At 46.4% G+C, this 22,953-nt stretch overlaps 2 protein-coding genes across 2 annotated transcripts; both read right to left on the reverse strand.

Annotated features, from left to right (window-relative positions):
• Nucleotides 1-1,322: 1,322 nt before the first annotated feature.
• Nucleotides 1,323-3,260, reverse strand: LOC120309936 (cardiac-enriched FHL2-interacting protein-like). The gene has a single exon (XM_039347662.1). It carries the CDS (start codon nt 3,173-3,175, stop codon nt 1,799-1,801), a length of 1,377 nt encoding a protein of 458 aa, XP_039203596.1. The 5' UTR covers nt 3,176-3,260; the 3' UTR covers nt 1,323-1,798.
• A 50-nt stretch (nt 3,261-3,310) lies between these two features.
• On the reverse strand, nt 3,311-19,947 carry LOC120309955 (cardiac-enriched FHL2-interacting protein-like; the record flags this gene model as incomplete). The annotated part of the gene is made up of 3 exons (XM_039347722.1): nt 19,873-19,947; nt 12,708-12,856; nt 3,311-6,268 (listed from the first exon to the last, which is right to left on the reverse strand). A coding segment is annotated over exon 3 (2,808 nt), but the record flags the coding sequence as incomplete, so codon positions are not given.
• Between the last annotated feature and the right edge of the window lie 3,006 nt (nt 19,948-22,953).

The raw sequence follows: 22,953 nt of genomic DNA on the forward strand, positions 1-22,953 counted from the left end.
AATGGCTTAAAATAAGACACACGTGCACACACAGAGCTCTCGCAACTTAATGTTTTCTTAACAGGCAATAGTTATTCAAAGGGCTAAAAATAATGATCTATAGAGCTTTGCTTTGTTGGCAATCATATTCCTGGGATGTTCTTCTTTCAAACAACAGAAGGGAAATAGCAGTTTTTGTAGTGCTGACCCTCCCTTGCCCCCAGGCTCCTGAACTACAGAATGTGTGGCTGGTAAGATTCGCGCTTATTCCTGTCCAAGAAACCCTTGTCTGGAGAGCACTAGCCATTTCAGTTAGGCGTATAAGCAAACCGAAATAATATTTGAGGAGCCTTGCTTTCTGCCCCTGAGGAATCTCATCCAGGAAAGAAATGCTTCATAGGTACAAACAAGACTTTCATTGGGACAGTCAATGCTACAAAAACTGCTCTTTGCTTCAATTCAACATTTCTCTTGTTTGAAGGCAAAACATCCCAGAAATTTGGCCTGAATCTCTGAATGATCATAATGTGGAGCTCACCGCAACACCTGACTTAAGTTGTGACCTCCATGCCCAAAGGGACGATGCAGTCCAACTGCAGAAGACGTCTAGAGTCTTGGAAGCCCATTTTCCTGATCTGGGTGTAGGAAGGAGGCCAAAAGGGAAGTGGCAGAAGTTTGACAGTTTCAGCCTTCCAATCCTGTTTCCTGTGACGTATCTCATCTCCGTCTTTGGGGGGGAAACTAGGTTGGTTGATTATGTAAGGAATTTAAACAAGGACACTTGGAGGAGGGAACAGATCAGTGTTCTCCAGACTGCTTTCCATCTTACTAGTTTACCACTGGCAGAAAACTAAATCCAAAATCTTTAGAGATTTAAAGGAGGGGATTCTTTGGAGAAAAATACTTAAGGCCCAGTTCACAAGATGGTGATGTGAAATGGGCAGTTCTAGAATTTTCCTGTGTCCGTGTGTGAGTTTTCATAAAGTCTATATTAAAGTGACATAATAGAATTAGTGGATTCTATTTGCATAAAGTCTATTTCAACGTGATATAATGGAAGCTGTGGATTTCCTGTCTCAAAACAGCCAGAAACCTCACAACTGATTTTTGTCAATGGCCCCTGGAGGCTAGTAAGGGGGCCCAGGGCTACAGGGGTACCCCACCTCTGCTCTTTTCCCCCCTTAATTTTCAGCTTCATCGGGGCAGGTTGACCATCTCGTGTCCTCCTATAGGGTGGCTGACCACTGGCCATTCACAGGGAGGGAACACAGAGGTTAGCTGGATCCAGGCCTTGGCAGGCCTTTTTTTTTAGTAGTTTCACAAATGTACAGGGTTTTTTTTAAAAAAAAATGCTAGTTTCTTCTCCGCTGTGTTGCCCACAAAATAAGCAATAGAAAATAGAACTGTGAAATGTGGGCACATTTCATTTCAAATATATCAATCTGACCCAGTTCAATCCACCCAGTTTCAAAACCTGACGTTATACTCGTTTCTCTTCAGACCATATAAAACCTGATGTTTGAACTCAGAATTACGTTTTTGATCGTGAGGAACCGAGCCGTGAGGTACAAATACAGATCGCTCCCACCCAGCCCGTAGACAGTCAGGTCAAAGTATTTCTGTGTTGTACATCCGATGTACGGAATAGATTAGAATTCTTCAGAGTAAATAAAAAAGTGAATTCGCATTAGTATATTTTCTTATTCTACACTTGATCTAACAAAAAGGCCAGAAAGTGACGTTATTTTGTTATAATTGCTGTGCAAGTGGCAATCCTCACCTTTTGTGCTTTCAGGTATGCCTAGCAATTCTTCTAAAGCTACAGCAAAGACTCTGGCGGTGCACCTTCAACCGCAAACTCTTTGGCCGAAGCCTTCGTACCCTCCCCTGTCGGAGGGGCAGGGGAGCCTCTACCCTTTTCGGAGTTTGAGGGGGACCCATCGGCACTCTGGCTGTGAATATTGGGCAGGGGTGGGTCTGGGCAGAGCAGACCCTCCAAAGGCCCTGGGCAGGAGACCCTCAGTGGCTCACCTGAGGCCTTCACAAACACTCCGGGAAGCGTAGTGGATGATGGGAGGGTGGGAACAGAAGCCACCCTGGGTGGGAGAGTGCTGGGACCCCAGGCACAGGTGGGAAAGGAGACTTCTGAAGAAGGTGTTCGAGACAAGTTCCTTTTGGAGGAAGGAGCGGACACCTGGACATATCTACCGCTCTCCGGATCATAGAGCGTCTTTAACTGAAGAGGCAAATCTACCATAAAGTATTCCCCTGAATCCGGATCCTGAAGCAGCTTTCGCTGAGTGGCAGGCAAAGAGGGGGAGGGACTCGACGAGAGCAAAGGCCGATGCTTTATCGGACCACCTTTTGGGGCAGTCAAGGGAGAGTCAGGGCAGACGAGGGGCCGCAGAGATGGGGCTGGTGTCAGGCATGAAGCATCTTCATTCTGGGGCAAAGTTTCCTCCTGAAGCTTTTTCTGTTGAGCTTCCATCTTTTTCCTCCTACTTGCCAGCTTCTTTGCCCTCCGCAATGCCTTTTCTGTCTTGGGGGGCACCGTTGGGGGTTTGGCTGCTGTCCTTCCCATCTGACTCATCAGCTGGAGTCTTTCATTCGCCCCCAAAGGGCTGTCAGGATCTCCCGGGAGCTGATACGTTTGTTCTGGATCAAGTGTGGGTGTTGTGGAAGGTTTATCTATACTTCCTATTGCTTTGTGTAGTGGGAAATTTGCTACTTTTTCAGTGTGCGATATGTTTAAGTCTGCAGATATATCTGACAATGGACCTGTGGAAGCTGATGGCACCACAGTATCTGACCTTAGACTTTGTATGGTAGAACCGGCTGAATTACTCAACAAAGAAGATGTGCCTCCAAAGGCATCACTGGAAACAGGAGAACAAGCATGATTTTCTGTTACTGTGGGAGAGTTTACCTCTTGACTTATTATTTTTTTAATGCAAGGACCACCCCTTTGCCTAGAGAAGGCACGGCTCTTCGTATAAAATGTCCTTTCTCTTGTAGGGGACCTTTCCTCACTTTGTCTTGGCTCACTCTCAAAGTCCAGGTTTGGCTGAATGGCAGAACTGGGCCTCAACTTCCTAATTCTGATCTCCTCTTTGGAAATAGCTAATTTCTCGGGGCTTTTTAATTCTTTCTCCGATAACACTGATAAACAATCGGTTTCTTCAGAATCTGCCATCATAGAAAAATGATCTAATCCTTCACTAAAGCTATAATTTGCGGTTAGACTGCTTTTGTCAGCTACCTGAGAGCCCCTGTTCCCTTGAATAGACCCCCATCCTTCCTCCTCCTCCTCCCCCTCCCCCTCCCCCTCCCCCTCTCTGTCTGTCTTGGCATTCTTGGGGCTCTCCAGGGCGTTCGGAGCGGCTCCCTCACAGGACAAAGACCTGAGCAGAGGCAGCTTGATTGCTCTGGTCACAGGGGGCGACTTAAATGTGTTGTCTTTAATCGTGAACAGAGTGGGCTTCAACAGGCTTGACATGGCTGGCGTGAGGGGCTCTCCAGCCTTGCTTTCCGCCTTGCAGTCGGTGCTTCTCCAGCCGTCTTCTTCCTTCTCCTCCAACGCCACCTCTTGCGGGACATCCTCATGTTCATCCTTCCCCTTGTCTGTTTCATCCACAGCAGAACCACAGTTGCTGAGCAGGTGGTCATGCAGATCCTTTGTCTTGGCTTTCTCTCTCTCTTGGCGGCCCTGCTGCTCTTCTCCATCCACGCCATTCTGCCTTCTCTGGCTTTCTTGAAGACAGGCTTTCTGGAAGAGCTGCATCAGAGAACAGGGCGTCCCGTGGAAAGGCTGGCCTGCCATGGTAAAAACCGGTTGTTCAGAAGGGCCGGGGCTTCTTCTGCCCTGGGGGCCATTTTCAGTCGAGGAGCAGGCCTGGGTTCCGTTGTTGCTTCTGTTTCCTTCAGCTGGATAAAACAGATTTTTAGTTGATTCATCAGCATCTTGACCCAAAGTGACTTTTTCATATTTATGTTCCTGCCTGTCCTCCTGCTGTACGGCTGCCACCTCTGTCAGGAAAGGTTTGGATGAAGAAGCAGGCTGAGTTTTATTGTGTTCGTGCACAGAAATCACCTCAATGCCCTCTGGGTATACTGAATTACTTTGCTGCAAATGATTCTTATTTTGATACTTTAAAATACCTGCCCTTGACTTTGATAAGCTCAACATTACATCATCACTGATAAAATTCTCATTTAAACTGGTGAAATTGTCCTTTTCCTGAATGTAGTCCATTTGTTCAAATATATTAACTTTATCAACACCACCAAGTATGTCTTTATTGCTATAATCCAACACACTGGTTGCCATAACATCTGCTTTCAGGTGGGCCTGGCCTTTTAGCTTGTTTTTGTCCTCCAGGCCTCTTGGGAGAGGCGAGGGGCTGTAAGTGCTCTTCACGCGTTTTCGGATGTCCTTCAGGTTAAACAGTAAACGTGGTGCTTTAGACTTGTAATCATTCTGAGAGTAAAAGGCCCTCTCCTCAGCTTCTTTCGTTGCTGCAGCTTCCAATACGAATGGAGTCACCACTAATAGCCGGTTTCCCGGTGGTCCTTCGTTCTTCGGCTTCAGGTGTAGGGCCGGAGCCAGCAGGGCCGAGATGCCAAAGGAAGAGTCAGACAAAACCACAGGTGACTCAGCTGCAGATGTTTTGGCCAAAGGAGCGACCTCGGGTGACTTTCTGTACAGGGAATCTTTTATCTCTAACACTTCGGCTGCTCTGACTTCTGCCAGTTTCATTCTACTAAGAGTAGCCTTTTGTTTCCTCCAGGGTGGAGGGCAGCCACTTCCTACCCTAAGTGCAAAGTCTGGCTTGGTGGTTTTCTCTGCTAATATAGAAACATGTGGCGGTGGCGGTGTCAGTATTTCCTGCGCTTCGGTGGGCTGGAATGCTGCTTCTGGAGGGAGAGAGGTCTGAGGGAAAGAGGGCGGGGAGGCTGGCACCTTGGACACTGGAAATGGGGGGCCCATTCTTGGTGGGAAAAGCGTGCTAGAAGTCAGGGAGGCTGGAGAAGGACTCTCGTACACAGGTGCAAGTACCTGGGGCAACAGCTGTTGGGCAACAGCACTTTCTGCATCAGCCGGTGAGGGAAAACATACCCCTTCCAGAGGCACCGAAGGCAAGGAGGCCTTGGAGAGAGACTTTGGTGAAGGATCATTGGAGACGTTTTCTTCCATCATGAAGGCACCCATCGCTTTTGGCTCAGAAGCGCAAGGCTTCTTAAAGAAAGGCGTTTCCTCAAAGTAACCGAGGCTGCCATCTTTGGGCATCCTCTCTCCTATTTCAATTCGTTTTTTATGGTGTGCATTCCACGACTCAAAAGCGCTATTTTCGCTGTGGAGAAAGCTACTTTTTCTGGCTAGTTCTTTCGCTTTCCCAGTTCTGGTTTTCATCATCTTGTCAGAGATGCTGAACTTGGGTACATTCGAAGCCTTTGCCTGAGAAAGCTGAGAAACAGGCAGCCTCAGACAGGCCAGGTCTATTTTGCTGTGTCCTTTGCGCTGATTGCTGGGGCCTGCTACACTTGGACGCGGGTCTGGAAGTTCAGAGATCCCCGTTTGGATGTTTACAATTGTTCTGTCACTCCAGAAAGCCGTTTCGTCTCCACAAATTAACGGACACCCTGTCCAACCACTGCTTGCCGGCTGCTTGGCTATCAGTAGTGAGACCTGGTTGTCAACCTTATTAAAGGTCTTTATCAAAGAAGACACTTTTGAGATATGTGTACAGTTGTGCAGATCAGTCAGGGGCAAGTCTAGTTTTCTTCTTATGCTTGGGCTGATTAGAGAACACTTCTTGTCTTCGTGAGTTTTGCAGTTAGTAGAAACTTTTGAAAGTAGGAATGTTGCACGCTCCTTTTCTGACAGTTGCCTGTGGAAGGTGGTGTTTTTCTTGACGGCAGAATTCCAGGGACCGTGAAAGAATTTGCTAGAGAACTGGTGGGAGATGCCAGATGGCCCTATGGGGTCTGCTTCTGTGTAAGGGGTTTGAAGCTCAGCCACGCACAGACTTTTGAAAGCTCGGTCGGTGAGGCTGCACACTTCTCTGTCAGTGTCATCCAGCAGACTCCCAATGCTGGAGGAATCACTCTGTCCATCCCCGTGTTTCTTACTCCCCTGCATGGTCCATATGAGTCATTAATGAAATGGGTGGTTGACCTTCGGGGCTACCGTTTCTCAAGCATTTTTCACAACTTGGGGTTAACTTTTCTTCAATGAGCTGCAATTTTATATTCATTTCTCATAAGGAAGCACAAAGTGGAGCTTTCCAGTCTGCAAATTAAACATATATAAGTTTACATTATTGTATTACAATACAACGCAATTGCACATAACCCTTTTCTGTTTAATTCCCACTGATCCCCAATTTAATCTGATATTCTAGAATTACTTTGCATTAAAATATTTATATATTATATATATTAAAATATTTTTGAACTAGAACAGCCCCCAGAAAAATAATTAAGAAAGATCAAGAGTTTTTTAAAACTGTGCTGAAGCTTTCGTGACTCTCCTCTTTCTCCAGAAATTCTTTTAAAAAACCCGAATTTTCTTTTCCCCTCTGAAAATCTGAGCTGTATTGTTAGCAGTCTACCTGGCATGGCCTTGCGGGGTCTCTTTCTCATTTAGCTCAGCCATGGGGAGAACCCCAGCAGGGCGCAGAGCCCTGGAGGGCCTTTGCAGATTTCTATTTGTAATGTTATGCTACGCATTCGGTAATAGGAACCGCATCACGACTGAACAGTGACGATGTCACGTCTCCTCTGAATGTCTAATTTCCCCCTGGATGCTTGACCTCTTTCTTTGGCAAAAGTTATTTTCTTTGTGATTGACGTGCTCTGTGTATGATAAAAACCTCCATTCATGAGTCTGTGAAGTTTTGCACCTCAATTTGTTTTTCTTGCATAAAGAAATGTTCTGTCCTTAATTGTGTATTCTGAATAAGTTCCTTGGACTTGCTAGCAGTTGGGCTCTAACCTGGCAAGTCTTCCCAGGTGAATAAAAGCAAGATCTTGTGTGGCTGCCTGGGACAAGTTTGAAACTGTAATTCCTGGAGTGGACAGGACACTGAAATCTGCTAGGCGCTACCTGCTTACTCTGCTTTTCCTGGCTGGTGAAGGCCAATCTCCTGTTGGGTCCAGCCAGCAATATCTGCTTTGCTAAGAGAAGGGGGTGATACCACCAGCCTTGAGGGAGGCAGGGTGGCCTAACTCCTCAAAGGCTCTCACTGGACTTCATTTCACACCAAACGAGGTTACCAGGCAAGGTCATTTGTCAATTTGGGGTCAGTACATTGATTATACCCATTGTTCATCTTGACAGCAGGCCGGCCAAGTGGTGCCATCAAGGTCTTGACTTAGTGTCTGGAAGAACAGGGTCAAGGTCAACCTTTACAAGGTCAAGTGGCCATAGGGATGTAGGCCACCTGGATCTAGACCTGTTCCCCATTTAGCCTTCAAAAGGGTCGTATTTCCCCCTTTAGAACTGATGTACATCTGGAGGTCTTTGGGGATTCCTGCTTGATGAACAGTTGGCAGATGTGGCCAAGAAGGCCTTCAACAAATTCGTCTAGCGTACCAACTGTGCCCATAACTCTTAGGACATAGCTCTTTGGTCACCTCACATTTGGAGCCTTGCAGTAGACTGCAGTTGCTGAGGCTGCCCTTGACCACGTGGGAGACGAGCAGCAGGAAATGGCTGTGCCGTGCTAGGCCAACCTAACACCTCTGCTTTGGAAACCGCACGGCTCTTACTGGTAGACTCCTGGGCCCAATTTAAGGCACTGGTGATCATCTATACAGCCTTCCCCAGTTTAGGGGTTGATTATCTGGGGATTATCCCACTCCTCTGTAGTTTGTGCTATCCCACACGATCAGGAGAGATCAGCCTATCTGTGTCCTGTTGTTTTAACAGTGTCACACAAACACACCGTTAAGTGATTCTTAAAACGTGGCTCTTCCTCCAGACCTCGGGCAAGAGTGCATGTGTGAAATTACTGATCTGCTGTTATTTTTCCAGATGTTTGTTTATTTGTATTATGTATTACATTGATTAAAAAGGAATGATATGGGAGATGCAAAGAGAATAACACTTCATGAAAACATATTTTTTGCAATGTCCAAAAATTTTGGGGAAAAGTTATTACACGTATGAATTTGCCTCGGATATCAGGTTTAATATTTTCGAAACGAGACAGCTCTCAGGGCTGTGCTGTTTTGCAACAGGAAGGGGTCTTCGGTGTCCTCCTGGTTAGCCTTCAACACCGGAAAGATAAAAGATAAAACTATGGCCCCGGTTCCTCAGTGGATCGAAAACCTGATGTCACTTTGACTTACAAATGAGTTGGTTACAGAGGTAGATTATATATATATATATATATATATATATATATATATATATTATATATATGTATATATGTATATGTATATGTATATGTATGTATATGTATATGTATGTATGTATGTATGTATATATATATATATATATATATATATATATATATATATATATATATCTTTGGTTGTTCGGGTGCTGAAAACACCAGCCTGAAGATGACGAATGGGACTTCGTCGAAACGTCGCCAAGACACTTCCAATTTTACGCGGGAGAAAACCCGAACAACCAAAGACCTACATACAAACACCCGCGAAAACCTCAGAAAACAAATATATATATATATATATATAATTACAGTTACTATACTGCTGCGCCACCTCGGCTGAAAATGAGCCGAGATGGCGCAGCAGTTAAGAGTGCAGTACTGCAGGCCACTTTAGCTGACTGTGTTCAGCAGGTCAGCGGTTCAAATCTCACCGGCTCAAGGTTGACTCAGCCTTCCATCCTTCCGAGGTAGGTAAAATGAGGACCAAGATTGTTGGGGGCAATGTAAATATATATATGTACATTGCTTACTGGTGTACACCGCTTAGAGAGTGCTTGCACTTAAAGCGGTATGTAAGTCTCATAAATAAATAAATAAGTAAATATGCTCATCCTTTATTGAAATTGTTATACAAAAATTATTTTCATGCACAAGAAGTCACTACCTGCATAATTTTTATTGCACTGTTTTCTTTCTCTTGCTTTCCTTTCTCTTTCCTTTTGTTATTCTTTTTCCTTTGTTCTCTTTTATAAAAGCAAAATAAATAAAAAAAAACAAGCCCACCCTGCAACATGGGATGCATCACGAATCTCCATTATCTCCTTTAATATTTAATTGGTGCTAGAGCCCCCGGAGTGATTAATAAGATAAACTGGTGATACCCAGGAAAAGCACTGGCCTGAACTGGAATACAAATTGTCCCTATATTCATGTGGTATTTGGGTGCTTCTTAAATATTATATTTGTTGAAATTGTATAGTTATATGGAAAATATGCCAAGTATACAAAAAAATCAAACATCATGCCTATTGGCAATAAGGTTCATAAAGATGTGAATTTCGCATTGGTTTTTTGTTCAAATCTATTAAATTGTGATTTTAATTCCTATGAATTACAGTTTTAGAAGATATAAACAATTTAAACTATACTGGCCAGATGAAAGCAGACACAGAGAGATAGATGCAGAAGCACCTATGCTTGTAGGAAAGAGCAAACATTAAAATATAGGTCTGTCTCTGTCTCTATATCTATTTTATTTGTTAATCACATTTATATGGTCACCTATCTCACAAAAAGTGACTCTGAGTGACTTTAATAAAACAACAAATACATATATAAATCATTGTAAAAATATTTTCAGAACGTTACCAGCTTGATTCCACTTCAATGTTTTTAGCTGCCTGGCAAATTAATGATTATTTTGTAATGGAAAGAGCAAAAGGCCGGCCTTCTCTCTTCTGGCCAGCTTTGGTTTCAGCTTTAGTAAGGACAGAAATGCTGACTGACTGGGGAGTCCTGGGGGTTGAAGTCAACAAGTCTTAAAACTGCCCTAGTTACCTTGTTTCTCCCTATTTTCAAAATATTTTTGTTTTAGATTTTTTTTGCTTCTATAAAACCAATTAAATCAATATTGTTCTTTATCTATCATTAACTATACATATGTGCTTACTAACCACTGTTCTTTTACTTATATCATTCCTTTTATCAATCTGTTTATACCTTATTTTTCCTTCAAAATACTAGTACTGTAAGAAACTCACTGCCATTCTAAGGCTTTCAAGTGGTTTTAATATTTCTTGCAATAATATAGCACATTTACAAGGATTGAATACGCTATTGAAATCATCTGTCATTACCATTTCCTAGCTGTTTTTATTTCCTTAATCAGGTTAATTAAAAGTTGGTGATAGATCTGGTGCATAAAGTGATAGCATTGCTGCAACAAGAGAATAATCTGTAATTGTTACTTATAAAACATTTTTATTGGATACTGGCACTGCAGAGAATGTTTCACAAGAAATGACTTTTCTGGCTACAGGAAATGGGGTTGAGAATATGAATGCTTACATATGCCTCCTGTTTTTCCCTTTTAGTCTGAATTTAAAAGGACTTTGCCAAGGTGACATTTTCATTTATTTTCTCTGAGTCGTATCTCCTCTTAACTACAGAAGACACAGTAGGTTGGACTGGAGAGAAGTGAACTTTTGTGGAGAGGGCAGACGGGGTCGTTCCAGCACCTCTACCTCCTGGAGGAATCTGGTTAAGAATATGCATGCACCCCTTACTGTGTGGCTTTAAACACATTTCAAAAATTATTTTTAAAAATGATAGCCTGCATTTCTGCTTATTCCAAATACCAAAAGTAGCTCACAACAGTAAAAATGCAGAGTATTTAAAAAAACCAAAATGAATGCAGTTAAATAAATCATTAAATGAATTAACAATTAAAAGCTTGGTCCCAAAAATATTGCCACATTTTGGATAAATAGGGGCGAAACTTCCTCCATAGGGAGCACCTTCCCACAGCCGGGAGTGATGTAGGGCAAGGCCCTCCTCCGTGACACTTGAGCTTCCGGCAAGGAGCCTCTCTCCAACCTCTCCCAATGATCTAACCAGGGAGGTTCATAGCAAGAGTGGCTTCTGCCCAAATGAGCAGCCCCCGAGCCCTTTAGAGGACAAAACCAGCATCTTAAATTGGCCAGGTAGAAGTTGGTACCCAGTGCCGATCTTTCACTGCAGGCCTCCTACAATTCCTGTCCCTTGTTCCTTCCATTCAGGAGCCTGGCGTTTGCACTTTTTGCCGCGTCTTGTACTTGGAGTCCCGCTGTAGGGCTTATAGTTTATGTAAAGGCCCGGGTGCAAACCGCTTCAAACCCGGTGCCAGCAGGGGATCCAGGAAGGCTCCCAAGGTTTTGGAGTCTTTCTGGGCAAATGCAACCCCATCCGGAAGAAACTTCACCTCAGGCCCAAAGTGCAGTGACCTCAGACTTGCCTTGATTTAACCTGACTCGTACTCCTCCAATTAATTATCGCTCCTTACTGAGATCAGGAAACATTGAAAGGTACTGACGGTGTCTTCAGAGCTGGGCAGCAGGGAGCAGCAGAGCTCAGGGTCATAAGCAGATATGGCTTCCTACTCTAAGTTCGGAATTACCTCCCTGGGCAGCTGGTGATGGAGCACAGAAGAAGACAAGGACCAGGACGTTGAACAGTGGACCTCTGGCACCACCTTCTGGGGAAGTCCCAGCAGGAAGGGCCAGAACTCCTGCAGAAGAGTGACTCAACCTAATCACTCCGGCAACTGACCTGGAAAGATGACAGGGCACCGAAAGCTGCTGAGAAGTTCAGAAGAACTATCTGTTTTCCCATGCGAATCATCTGCCAAAACAATCATTTCATCCTGAACAAAACCTTGCTTGAAATTGGCTCAGAAACAGTTTCATCCAGATGTACCTGGGCCTAAGAGGTCACCCCTTCCTCAATCAATTTACTCCAAAATACTTAATACTAGTTTTTAGTTAGATGGAAATTCCAATTTAACGCATAGCACATTTATACGGGAAATATTGTATACAGTGGCCATCGTTGAAAAAGGATATAATAGAGCAGGAAAAGGTGCAGCAGAGGCCTAGCAAAACAGTCAGGGGGTCAAACAATTTCCCCACGAGAAAAGGACGCCCTCTTTAGCTTGGACCTGGGTGGGGATGAACCTGGGGTGTATAAAATCAGGCATGGCCAAGGGGACGGGGAGACAAAACCAGGGGCAGGAGACATCTGGTGATGCTGAACTGGAAGAAGAATTTGAACAGACGGGGTGGGGGGGGAGAGGGGAAGGAAGGAAGAATTCTCTGGGTGGGCTACTACCTTGGCTTTGTAAAAAGTATCCTCTGAGACTTCCTGAGCAGGTTGTCTCGCCGGCTTTTGGGGCCATGCTTCAAGGAGTCGTGGCGACACGTGTGATGCCCGGTCTTTGGCCTCGAAGATGAATTCCGCTCCAAGTCTGATATGCTCCTCCTAGTTTTATTCCTTTGCCTTATAAATCAATTTACATCCTCAAATGTAAATTAAATGCAATTTCCTTTTAGGAAGGAATCCTTCAGTCTTAAATTATTGACCGGTTGGAAAAGATGCTTTAATTTCCCACACTTTCAGCACGACCACTGAGCATTTGTTTTAGGTTCAGTCTTTCTTTACGGACAACTTTCAGATACATTTGAAGTTGGGGAAATTCATGTGACTTTTTAGGTTACAGCATCATTTGTTAACATCGTTTGATTTTAATGAAGTAAGCCTTAGGCAATGTTATGTTTGTGCCCAGGTTGTTCTTACCTGTTGCGTTAACAGACACTACAGAAGTTTTGATCTTCTCATATTCTGATTGCCCCTTTGATGCTCACCAGTCAGGATGAGTGGAAATTATTTTTTGGGAAAGCCTTTCCACGCTACATATTTCATTATGTTTTGTAGATTATTTCAGTCTGTGAATGAATAAACAAGGAAAAGAAATAAATGAAGTTGTAGGAAATAAGGCTCATTATTAAACATATGTTCATTATTGTTCTCATCCTGCTTTGATTGCCAGCAACAATTCTATTTTCTTGAGTTGTCAATGTGTCTGAGCTTCTTTTTTAAAGACACAGCTCCTCAAAGGATGCCAGTTTCGCATAAAAGTCCCATCAACTCCCCAAAGCTGTTTTGCAAAGCAACATGGCCGCCACAGGAAGCCTCAGAAGATGCAGCCACGTCTCTTGCTGTGGCCTGGATCGGTTCCTCAGCCTCTACACGTGGTTGCCAAAGCCAGAGCTTTCTACCCAGCAGTGCTCTCCTCTCAGAAGCTCTGGCCCTGGCAAAGGTTGGGAAAGTGACACTAAAGTAATGTGTGGATGTATAGTGTTGGAGCCACGCATTGCTCAATGAGAACTAAGACCAGAGACTGGAGACAACCTGCACGGCAATTGCCTCTCCTGGGAGTCTTATGAATCTCCCTGTAATTAACTTATTCTTTTTTTAAAAGAGGAGGAAGAAGAGGGAGGGAAGAAGGAAGGAGGAAGAGAAATAACAGAAAAGAAACCAGGGACTCAGAAGAGTTGTTCTGTACTTTTAGAAGATTTTTAGTTTCCAAACTAGTAAAAGGAAGCCACAGCGACATCAGGAGTGAGAAGTTCAGAAGACTCATTGTGCATGCAAGAGATCCCCCTGCAAACTAGGCTTTGTGCCCAGGGTTGTCCCATGTTCCAAACAGCAGCCCCCCCCCCACCACCACCACAGCAATCTCAAGTCATGGCCGTAGACCAGCATAGGCCAGTTCAGAGCACAGCTTAGACCAGTGGTTCTCAACCTGTGGGTCGGGACCCCATTTGGGGTCGAATGACCATTTCACGGGGGTCGCCAAACAAGACTGTCCGCCATTTTTTCCCCCTTTTCTTTGGCCATGCCCCTGGCACCCGGTGATGTATAAGTGGTTGGGGGTCACCACAACATGGAGAATTGTATTATGGGGTCGCGGCATTAGAAAGGTTGAGAACCACTGGCTTAGACTCTCAATACCAACCGCATCTACTGCACAAACGATGCCCCGGGGGCTGCTGATCAGATTGCAGAGCTCTTTCAGTTTTGGAAACAGAGTGTGGGCGGGTGGGCAGCTCAGATATGGGGACCATCCTAGGCAGTACTGGGTTGGGTTAGGCAAATCTGACTGTGCGTCCCCTGGGAAAGCTGAACGGGGTTCCGCAGGCTGTGTGTCTGTTCCACCATGAAAGGACAATGGTGGTTTCACAGGACACCTGGAGGCATCTCCCTTTGTAGCTACTAAATGTTGGGGGATTGATAGATGTCCATCTCTAGGTAACAAAGGTGAAGGGTCATGGCATCAAAGCTCCATCCTTCGTTAGGCAGCCTCCTTTTCCTGGCCAAGGGCCAGACAGCCTTCCTCCGCTTTGCCTTCCTTTTGGATCTCTTAATGAAGTTTATTACAGTTCCTGGTTGATTGCAGTGAATTCTGCTTCTACAGAAACCATGAAAGAAACGCCTGTGACTGTACAAACAGCGAAACGAAAATTGCGGTGTAACTTCTTGGCCCATCTTAATCCCAGATTTTTGTTTCCGATGCTTCTGAGATACTTGCCTGTGCGGGACTCACCCCCAAGTCACTTTTCTTGATAAGAGTCCATGACATGCATGCATGCCGTTGGTGCAGGAATAATTACTAGCAATGGCTGCTGTGTGAAGAGACCTTATTAATTCGGATTCCCTAAATTCACTAAAGCAGTCCAGCTCTTCCCAGGCTTCTGCACATCCAAAATACCGATCTAAGAAAAAAAAATCTTACTGAAAGTAAATATGGGCGCATCAACCTTCTTTGCCTCTTGTTCATGTGGAAGTTGGAGGCAAATGACTGGAATAGAAATAAGAGAGCATCTCGGTTGAATTTAGAATTTGGGGCCTGGGTGATCAAGTTGAGACCATCCTTCACAAACTGATTTACCCCAGGGCTGTGGAAGAGGGTCCTGGATGGATCTTGTTTCTGCGCCAAATGTAACAAGACACCGTGTGTGACAGCCAACCACTTTAAAGCTTAGGAGGGCTTATAGTCAAGAATACACAGGAGGATACATAAAAGCAGATCCTTTCATTCACAGCCCTGGAGAAAAAGAAGCAGAGATGCTCTCCAGAACAATTGTCACAAAGTCCACCCGGCAGCAGCTCTTTGACCAATCACGTTCTCTGTCAGTCCAAATTCCCTCAATGGGGAGGTTGTTGTGGGGAAATATTGAGGTCCTGAAGGACAGGCAGAATATAAATCTAACAAATAAATCAATACAATATTGGTAAACAGCCCCAATAGAGACATTGTAATTTTGCTTTGGGAACAGAAATGTCCTTCTCAAAACTGTCAAGGTCTTCTCGTCATCTCTGAGTTGAACTAAAGTTTTCTTTCTAAGTACACTCACAGTAAGCAGGTACTGAAAATATCATACAGTTGATTTGGAAATGTATCTCCGTTAAGATTTCTTTTTGGAGAATCGTGTGCCAAATCTTGATTGTTGTCTCTGCCAGGAAATTTCTGTTTAGGACCAGGTAGGCTCTCTGCTTCTTGTCCTGCCCTCAGGGGCTTTGGAGAAGAGATGGACCCCCCTTTCTCTCTGACAGCCCTTCAGGTATTGGAAAGCTGTATCATGTCCCTCCACATTCTTCCCTTCGGTAGGCCAGACACACAGGGTTCCCTTAACCGGGCATCGCACAGTTCAGCCTTGATCACCTTTTGGCTCTTCTCTGCACTTTTCCCAAGATCTCAGCATCTTTTTGACTACTTAAGCGTCTTGTCCACTCGAGGCTCATGGAACATTCAAGCCCCAACCACTCGGAATACTTCCCAAAAGTAATTTTCAGCAGATGTAACAGGGACGAAGACCAGCTCCCACTCCCTCCCCCCCTTTTTTTCCTGCTCTCTGTTCCCCAGTGTAGACTTTCCACGGGGGGGGGGGGGGGCTCAGCCACATCCACCTTGGACTTTTGCCTCCAGCACTTCAGGCATCTGCCAGCCAGTTTCAGTGCCTGAACTTGCTCAGTAAACCAGCGACCTGTGAGCTTGACAAGCTGACAGAGCTTACCCTGCAGCAAAGGAGGGTGGGAGCATGGGGAAGCTGGACCTCCCAGCCTGGCCCCAAAGCCTCAAAGGGGAGTTTGGCACAATAGAAACCAACCCACTAGAAAATTCTGAAACTCCACCGGTTCCAAAAGACCCAATCCCAAAACGAAGCCAGGGCCCCTGTGGGAAAAGGTTAGGGTTGAGCCAACCTTTTAACCTAACCAGATGGTGATCCATCCATGACAGAGAATGAGTTCTGATCTCTCAACAGAGGTTTCCCAGGTAAAAGACCAGGTGCAGATAATAATAGCCGAAAGTCACAGTTGCCGTGACCGCGTAGCAGCTCCAGGGGAGACTGGACCAAGTGTGACTGTGCTGGACCAGTCAGTTAGCTTAAGAACTGTGTTAGAGTATTTGGCATTTACAGGGTTAATGTTGTATCATTGAGAGAACATATAGCATTTAAAGTGTTAAACACTGTTTCCTTAAGAGATGGCTTATGGGTAATGTAGTTTCAGTTGTTAGTTAATACTATAGCTTATCTAGTTAAGTGGGGGGAGTTTAAAGTTATTGCAAGACTTCCTGGCTTTGTGCCATTGTATCATCTCTCTGCATGGATTCCTGGTGGCAAGGCTAGAAGCTCTGTGCCAGCATGTAACTTTTACGCAGGATGGAGGAATCCATTATCCCTTTACCTATGGGAATGAACAATACCCTAACGACCAGACCTATCTTCTGCACAGTAAGTTTCAGCTAAGAATTCCTGGACAATAAATATTGTTTTAAAATTGTTCTCATTGAGTTTAATAGTAGTAGTAGTAGTAGTAGTAGTAGTAGTAGTAGTAAAGTTGGAAGGGACCTTGGAGGTCATCTAGTCCAACCCCCTGCTCAGGCAGAAAACCCTACACCATTTCGGACAAATGGCTGTCCAGTCTCTTCTTAAAAACTTCCAGTGTTGGAGCATTTACTGCTTCTGGAGGCAAGCTGTTCCACTGATTAATTGTTCTCACTGTCAGGAAGTTTCTCCTTAGTTCTAGGGTGCTTCTCTCCTTGATTAGTTTCCACCCGTTGCTTCTTGTCCTGTCTTCAGGTGTTTTGGAAAATAGCTTAATTCCCTCTTCTTTATGGCAGCCCCTGAGATATTGGAATACTGCTATCATGTCCCCCCTTGTCCTTCTCTTCGTTAAACTAGACATACCCAATTCTCGCAACCGTTCCTTATATGTTTTAGCCTCCAGTCCCCTAAGCATCTTTGTTGCTCTTCTCTGTACTCTTTCTAGAGTCTCAACATCTTTTTTACATCGTGGTGACCAAAACTGGATACAGTATTCCAAGTGTGGCCTTACCAAGGCATTGTAGAGTGGTATTAATACTTCACGTGATCTTGATTCTATCCCTCTGTTAATGCAGCCTAGCACTGTGTTGGTCTTTTTGGCAGCTGCAGCACACGGCTGGCTCCTATTTAAGAGATTGTCTACTAGGACTCCGAGATCCCTCTCACAGTTGCTACTCTTGAGCGAGGTACCCCCTACACTATACCTGTGCATTTGGTTTTTCTCGCCTAAATGTAGAACCTTGCTTTTTTCACCATTGAATTTTATTTTGTTAGTTAGTGCCCAGTGTTCAAGTCTGTCCAGATCCTTCTGTATCTTAAGCCTGTCCGGACCAGAACTACAAAGCATCTTAGTCCATGGTTCCGGAATAGTGACCCTGAACCCCGTCTCCGAGACCAGTTCCTCCAATTCAGACAATGAAACTGCTGGATAGCAGAGCATGTAGTGAAACATCAGAAACCCTTAAATCTGTCCAGGGATGGGTGGAATCTCACCAAGGGCAGGGAAGTCTCGTCTCTGCTCCCGAATGCATAAATCTACAATGTCTTCTGTGCTACAATTCTTACATTAACTATATTTGTGCACACATTTGAAATGTTTGCCTTTCACATCCTTCAGGTATGGAGGTTTCTTTGGAACCACCTGTTTGAGATCAAAAAGTGAAGCAGTTTGCACCTGGTTCTTCCACACCCAATGTAATCACTATGACATTTTTGTTTTTCTAATACATTTTTGAATAAAAATGGGAAGTGCTGACTAGCTGAATATGACATGAATCTAGCTGACTCTTGCTAATCAAAACAGGAGACTTGAAAACTTCTTGCTTAGCCATTTTGGGTACCTTCACTTGGTGAACACATGAAGAGTGGTTGATGGAAGTTATGCTTCGTGTGCTATAATTATTTTTCTAACACCTGATACACCCTCCACATAGAGTAGAAGGTCAGTCCTGCAGCACCTCGGCAAGGCTGCTGGCGATGATACAGCCGGGACAGGGATCCGTGTATCTCTCAGCGACAACCTACATCCACTGTGGGCACAGCCCTCCCCGGTTGGAGGTGTGGGCTGCATCTGACAGACACCTTGGCTGGGGTTGCGGCTGGGTAAAAATAAATCTCCCCTCCACTTGACCCTTAAACGCTGGCCGCTGTAACTCCTTTCAGGTAAATAGCCTGGAGACAGACCAGAGAGTTCTGACTTAGGAGCGGCCCAAGACAGAACATGGGGGGGGGGTGGCGGCGGGTGGAGATCCGCCCCATCAGACTGTACACAGCGGAATCTCTATTCTTGTCCTGCCAGAAAATGTAATACTTTTAAAACAGATCAATTTGTAATTTCTGAATGTCACACTGCCTTTTGTCTGCTGTATTTCAATTGTTGACTCTCACCTGGCAAAATGAAAATAAATCCTTAATGATGAGAGAAATTTCCCTTGAGGAACTGGGGACTATTTGCTCCCTGCCTCCTTACGCAGGGCTGGGGGTTGTGGAGGAAGAACACCACCCTAACCCCTCATGCATCCCCTGTGGGGGGGGGAGACCCCCTTGGCAGTGGCTCAGCACCTTGCCTGCTCTTTCCACCCCTCTCTCTTTCTTCCCAGTCACCTGACCTGAGTAGAGCAATTTTAAAGAGATTGAAAGGATTCCCCCCCCCCCGGGTCCTGCTCGGTCTGCTTTCCCTAACTTATTACATACACCGTAATAATGTCCCACGAGCAAATTCTCCTCAGTGGGCCTGATGGCCAACATCCCAGCTCATGGCCAGCAACTTTCTCTGGTCAGGGGAAACGAGACTATCTGCAGACGCAGGCCGGTTTGCACAATACAGCAGCAGTTTACAAGCATCACTTTCCTTTTTCTCCATGTAGCTGGTAGTAGGGTCACTTCATATTTTGGGCAATTTTGAGCAAAAATGGTTTTCTGGAGGCCTGCAGGATAGAGACACCAACCATGGCCCAGTTGTCAAGGTCCCCAGTAAAAACAAATGGTGTCCCTTACTGTCCCGAAAAGGAACTCCACATTTTAACAGGAATAAGGAACGCTTCCCTGCAGCCGAGAGCAAGGCAAAGCACACGGAGGGAGGGAGGGAGGGCGGTGGCAGCTCTGCTGTTCTTTAGAAGCAAGGATGGCAGCCTTGCCCTGCCATCGCCCAGCTCTGAGCCCCAGTTTCCCTCCTCAAGCCCGGTTCATATTTCCCTCTTTCCCTCCCTCCGTCCATAAAGTTCCTTTTGCCAGGTGATGGAAGTTTCAAGATATCCAACATTTACTTGGATTTCCTAAACTTAACTGAGTCAGACTCCCGATTAAGAGGCCGCAGCATGGCTCTCCCTCCCTTTCCTAATAGGTCTTCAAGTTACAGCTGGGTCATGCAACTGTCAAACTTTTTTAGCTGGTGTGACTTGCATTTAAGTAGCCCACCCTGGAGCAACAAAAGTCTTTTTTTTCCCCCCCGAGTGTGGAAAGGAGGAGCGGTTGGCTAGAAAGCCAGAGGGGGCAGAAGGGGGGGGGGTCGATGAAGAAAAGGGGCCCTTTTCTGCAGATCTCTTGGACGGCAGCCCATCTGCCTCCCTGACCTGCGTGTAGATCGCAAAGCGCGTCCCCGCCGTCGCTGGTGGGCTTCCCTTTCTCTCCCGGTGTGGCCAAGGCTGCTCATCCTCCGCAACTTTTGAGATGCGGGCCCTTCAATTCCCAGCATTCCCCAGCCGGCCCTTCTGGGAACGGAGGTGCGCGTGTCCCAAAGTCACCAAGGCTGAGAAAGGCCGGCCTGAGCAAAGGAGGCTGAAGGGCAAAGGGGGGGGGAGGCGCCCTGCGTCTTTCGCGCCCCCTCCCGCCCAGCCAGACGCACCCAAGGACTGGGGGGAGGGGGGGGAACGAAAGAGCCTTTTGGAGAGGGAGGGGCGGAGGGGAGGGGAGGAAGGCAGAGAGCGGCCGGATCGCGACGGAGCAGAAAGGCGGGGACGAGGCGGGGAAGGGGACGAGGCCGAAGCGCCACGCAGGACAGACGGCACCCGAGGACTACTCGGCTCTTGCCAGGAGCAGCCTCTCCCCTCCCCTCCAGCAAGGGGGCCCTGTGGGCGGGGGGCTCCCCTTCGGATAAACTGGATAAGTGAAGCCCCCGCCCCTCTCTCCGCCGCCGAAATTGGTCCTGCTTGGAAAGGGGAGGGGGGTCGGCGGAGACGTCGGGAGCAGGGGCGCCCCCCCCCTTTCTGCCTCTCTGGGGGGGAAGGGCGGGGGCCGTTCTGGCCGCGGGGGGCTCCGGCTTAACTGGCCCCTGCCTTCTGGGGAAGGTTGGAAAGCTCGGGGACCGGACTAGACCACCTCCAAGGTCCCTCTGAGTCCTCCAAGCTGGGGGGAGAGCCGAGGCGGTGGGCGGGCCAGGCGAGGGAAGCCAGGACTGGGCGGCTGCCGGAGAGAGAGACGGTCTCGGAAGGGCCCGGGACCGGCAGCCCGCGGAGGCGGAAAAACGCGGAGCCCGATCCCGTCCGAGGCGCCGCGCTTGACCCCGGGGGGGGGGGTCGTCCCTGCGGGTGATGAATGAGCGGCCCTCCTGGTGGGACGAGAGACTCCGGCACCCCCGCCGGCCCCTTTGGCGGGAGGAGGGGGAGCACCCCCCCCCAGAAGAACTCTAACCCTCCGCAGGGGCAGCTTTCCGTCCCTTCCTCCTGAGGCTGTTTCCCTGCCCTCGAACGAGGACGGTCCCTCCGGGTGGGCTCCAGGCCTGGAGCGGGGCAGAAGAGCTCACCTGGGCGGAAAGCAGAAGGAGGAAGAATTTACAATAGATCAAGAGGCTGGTAGTTACTTCAAGAGAGAGAGAAAGAGAATCAGAATAAGACAAGATGCAAAAAAAAAATAATATTAGAATGGATTTCTTGTAATTAATTGTAATGAATTAAACGAAAAGTTGATAATCTAGGCATTTGGGGAATGGTTGACACCAGCGCAGTACTTTATAATTCTGATAGTCCTCGCTCAGCAACCAAAGGATGGCAATTAGGTCATTAAGCAAAGCAATCACTAAGTTGCTAAAAGAAACAGTTGGGGGGGGGGATTGCACATATCAGAAGGTCAATGGACTCCGTTTATTATAGCCTTGGTATTAGTTCAGTCCTGATGTAGAAGCTGTTTAAGTGTCACCAGGAGAATGAAAATGGCGCCGCGTGGAGAGAGGGCAACTGGAGAAAGCACAGAAGAGCAGAGGGGAGAACTCGATAGACAAAAATGGAAGGAGCCTGGGCCGTAAGACGGCTCCAGCCTCACCCTCGGGGCTGTCACGGAATCCCATGACAAAGAAATAAAGGGATAAAGGTAGAAACAGAAGACTATAAAAATGGTGAGATTAAACAATGGAGAAGAACCAAAGGAAATGACTGCCTAACTTAAGAAAAGGCCAAAAAATGAAGTAGAGGACGTAGAACGGGCCAAGGCCCCAAGGACGCTCCTTGCGCTCAGGCGCACAGACCCAAAGTGCACTGGTGATGTTACCCAGTTGGGTCATGAAACGTCTGCAAGCAAAGAACCAAAGTCGGAGAGCCCCACGGACTCTATTGGGAATTACAGATGCTCTCTTCCAGGGTCTTATTCATTCCTGATTTTAGGCCCAGCCGTGTTCTAGGCCTGGCATTCAGTTAAATAAACTCTAATCCATGAAGTTTTATTTATAATTCTAATGAACCTGTTGCTGTTCAATGCAGTTCCTCAATGCTGGCTGAATTTGTGGCAGTTGTGCTCTTTTTATCGATCCCCCAGCAGTTCTGGCCAATGTGGGCAAAAATGGTGATATTTTAACTGACAATCCATTAGCCAAGTGGGAAAAAAGCCAGTTCCAGCTGCCTTCAGGATAGGGGACAAAGAGCAGAGAGATCGTCAGCAAGCAATCGCCCTCCGAAAGGAGATGGGGAGATGGGGAGAGGTGCAAAGCGTGGCCTCCGGACTTCCCCCCCCCATCCGTGGCCACGGGAGGCATCCTACATTTTCTTCTGTATTGTAGAATAAGAGGTTGTGTCTGTGTGCAGGTGGGCTTTTCTCCCAAGTCCACCATCAGGGTATGTGCAGGTGCGTTTCCTGTGAAGCTGCGGTAGAGGCTTACACAATGCCTCTCTGTGTGCACGTGTCCATTTCTCTCTCTGCGTTGTGCTTGTGTTTTTGTGTGTGGTGTATGCTGAGCACAGAGTGGCACGGAGGAAGGAGGCTTAGAGCAGGAGAGTTCAACGGCTTCTCCCGTGGGGATCTTCAGCGTCCTCAACAAGCATGTTTTCAAACTCCTTGGTTTTGAGGGGGGGCAATTTAAGCAGAGAAAAATTGCTCCCATTCTGTTCAGCTTTCTGACAGCAATTCTGCTGATGGGGAGAGTCCTGAGTCCCGTTGTGTAATTTTTTCCCATCATTCTCTTGGGTTGAAAAGAATAATAAATGGCTTCCTCACCATTTTTGCTTATCAATCATAGGATTAAAAAGAAGAGTCCATGGCTTGGTCAGAAAAAATGGAGAGGTCAACAGACCTGAGTCACAATAACAACTTCCTGCAATGTGGTCTGTGACAAGCTCCAACGTGACAAGCCAACATGCCTGTGAGAAGGGCCTGCAGTGTCACCTTGCAAACTCTGGTTCTCTCTGCAGGAGCCTCTGGCACAGTGGAGATGAAAGTACGCAACCTGA

Source organism: Crotalus tigris, unplaced genomic scaffold (genome assembly GCF_016545835.1).
Source record: "Crotalus tigris isolate CLP2741 ecotype Arizona unplaced genomic scaffold, ASM1654583v1 scf7180000018097.2503214, whole genome shotgun sequence".
NCBI lineage: Eukaryota > Metazoa > Chordata > Lepidosauria > Squamata > Viperidae > Crotalus > Crotalus tigris.

Coding starts and splice junctions, on each gene's coding strand:
- LOC120309936 (XM_039347662.1), bottom strand. CDS start 3,175: ATGATGGCAGATTCTGAAGAAACCGATTGTTTATCAGTGTTATCGGAG.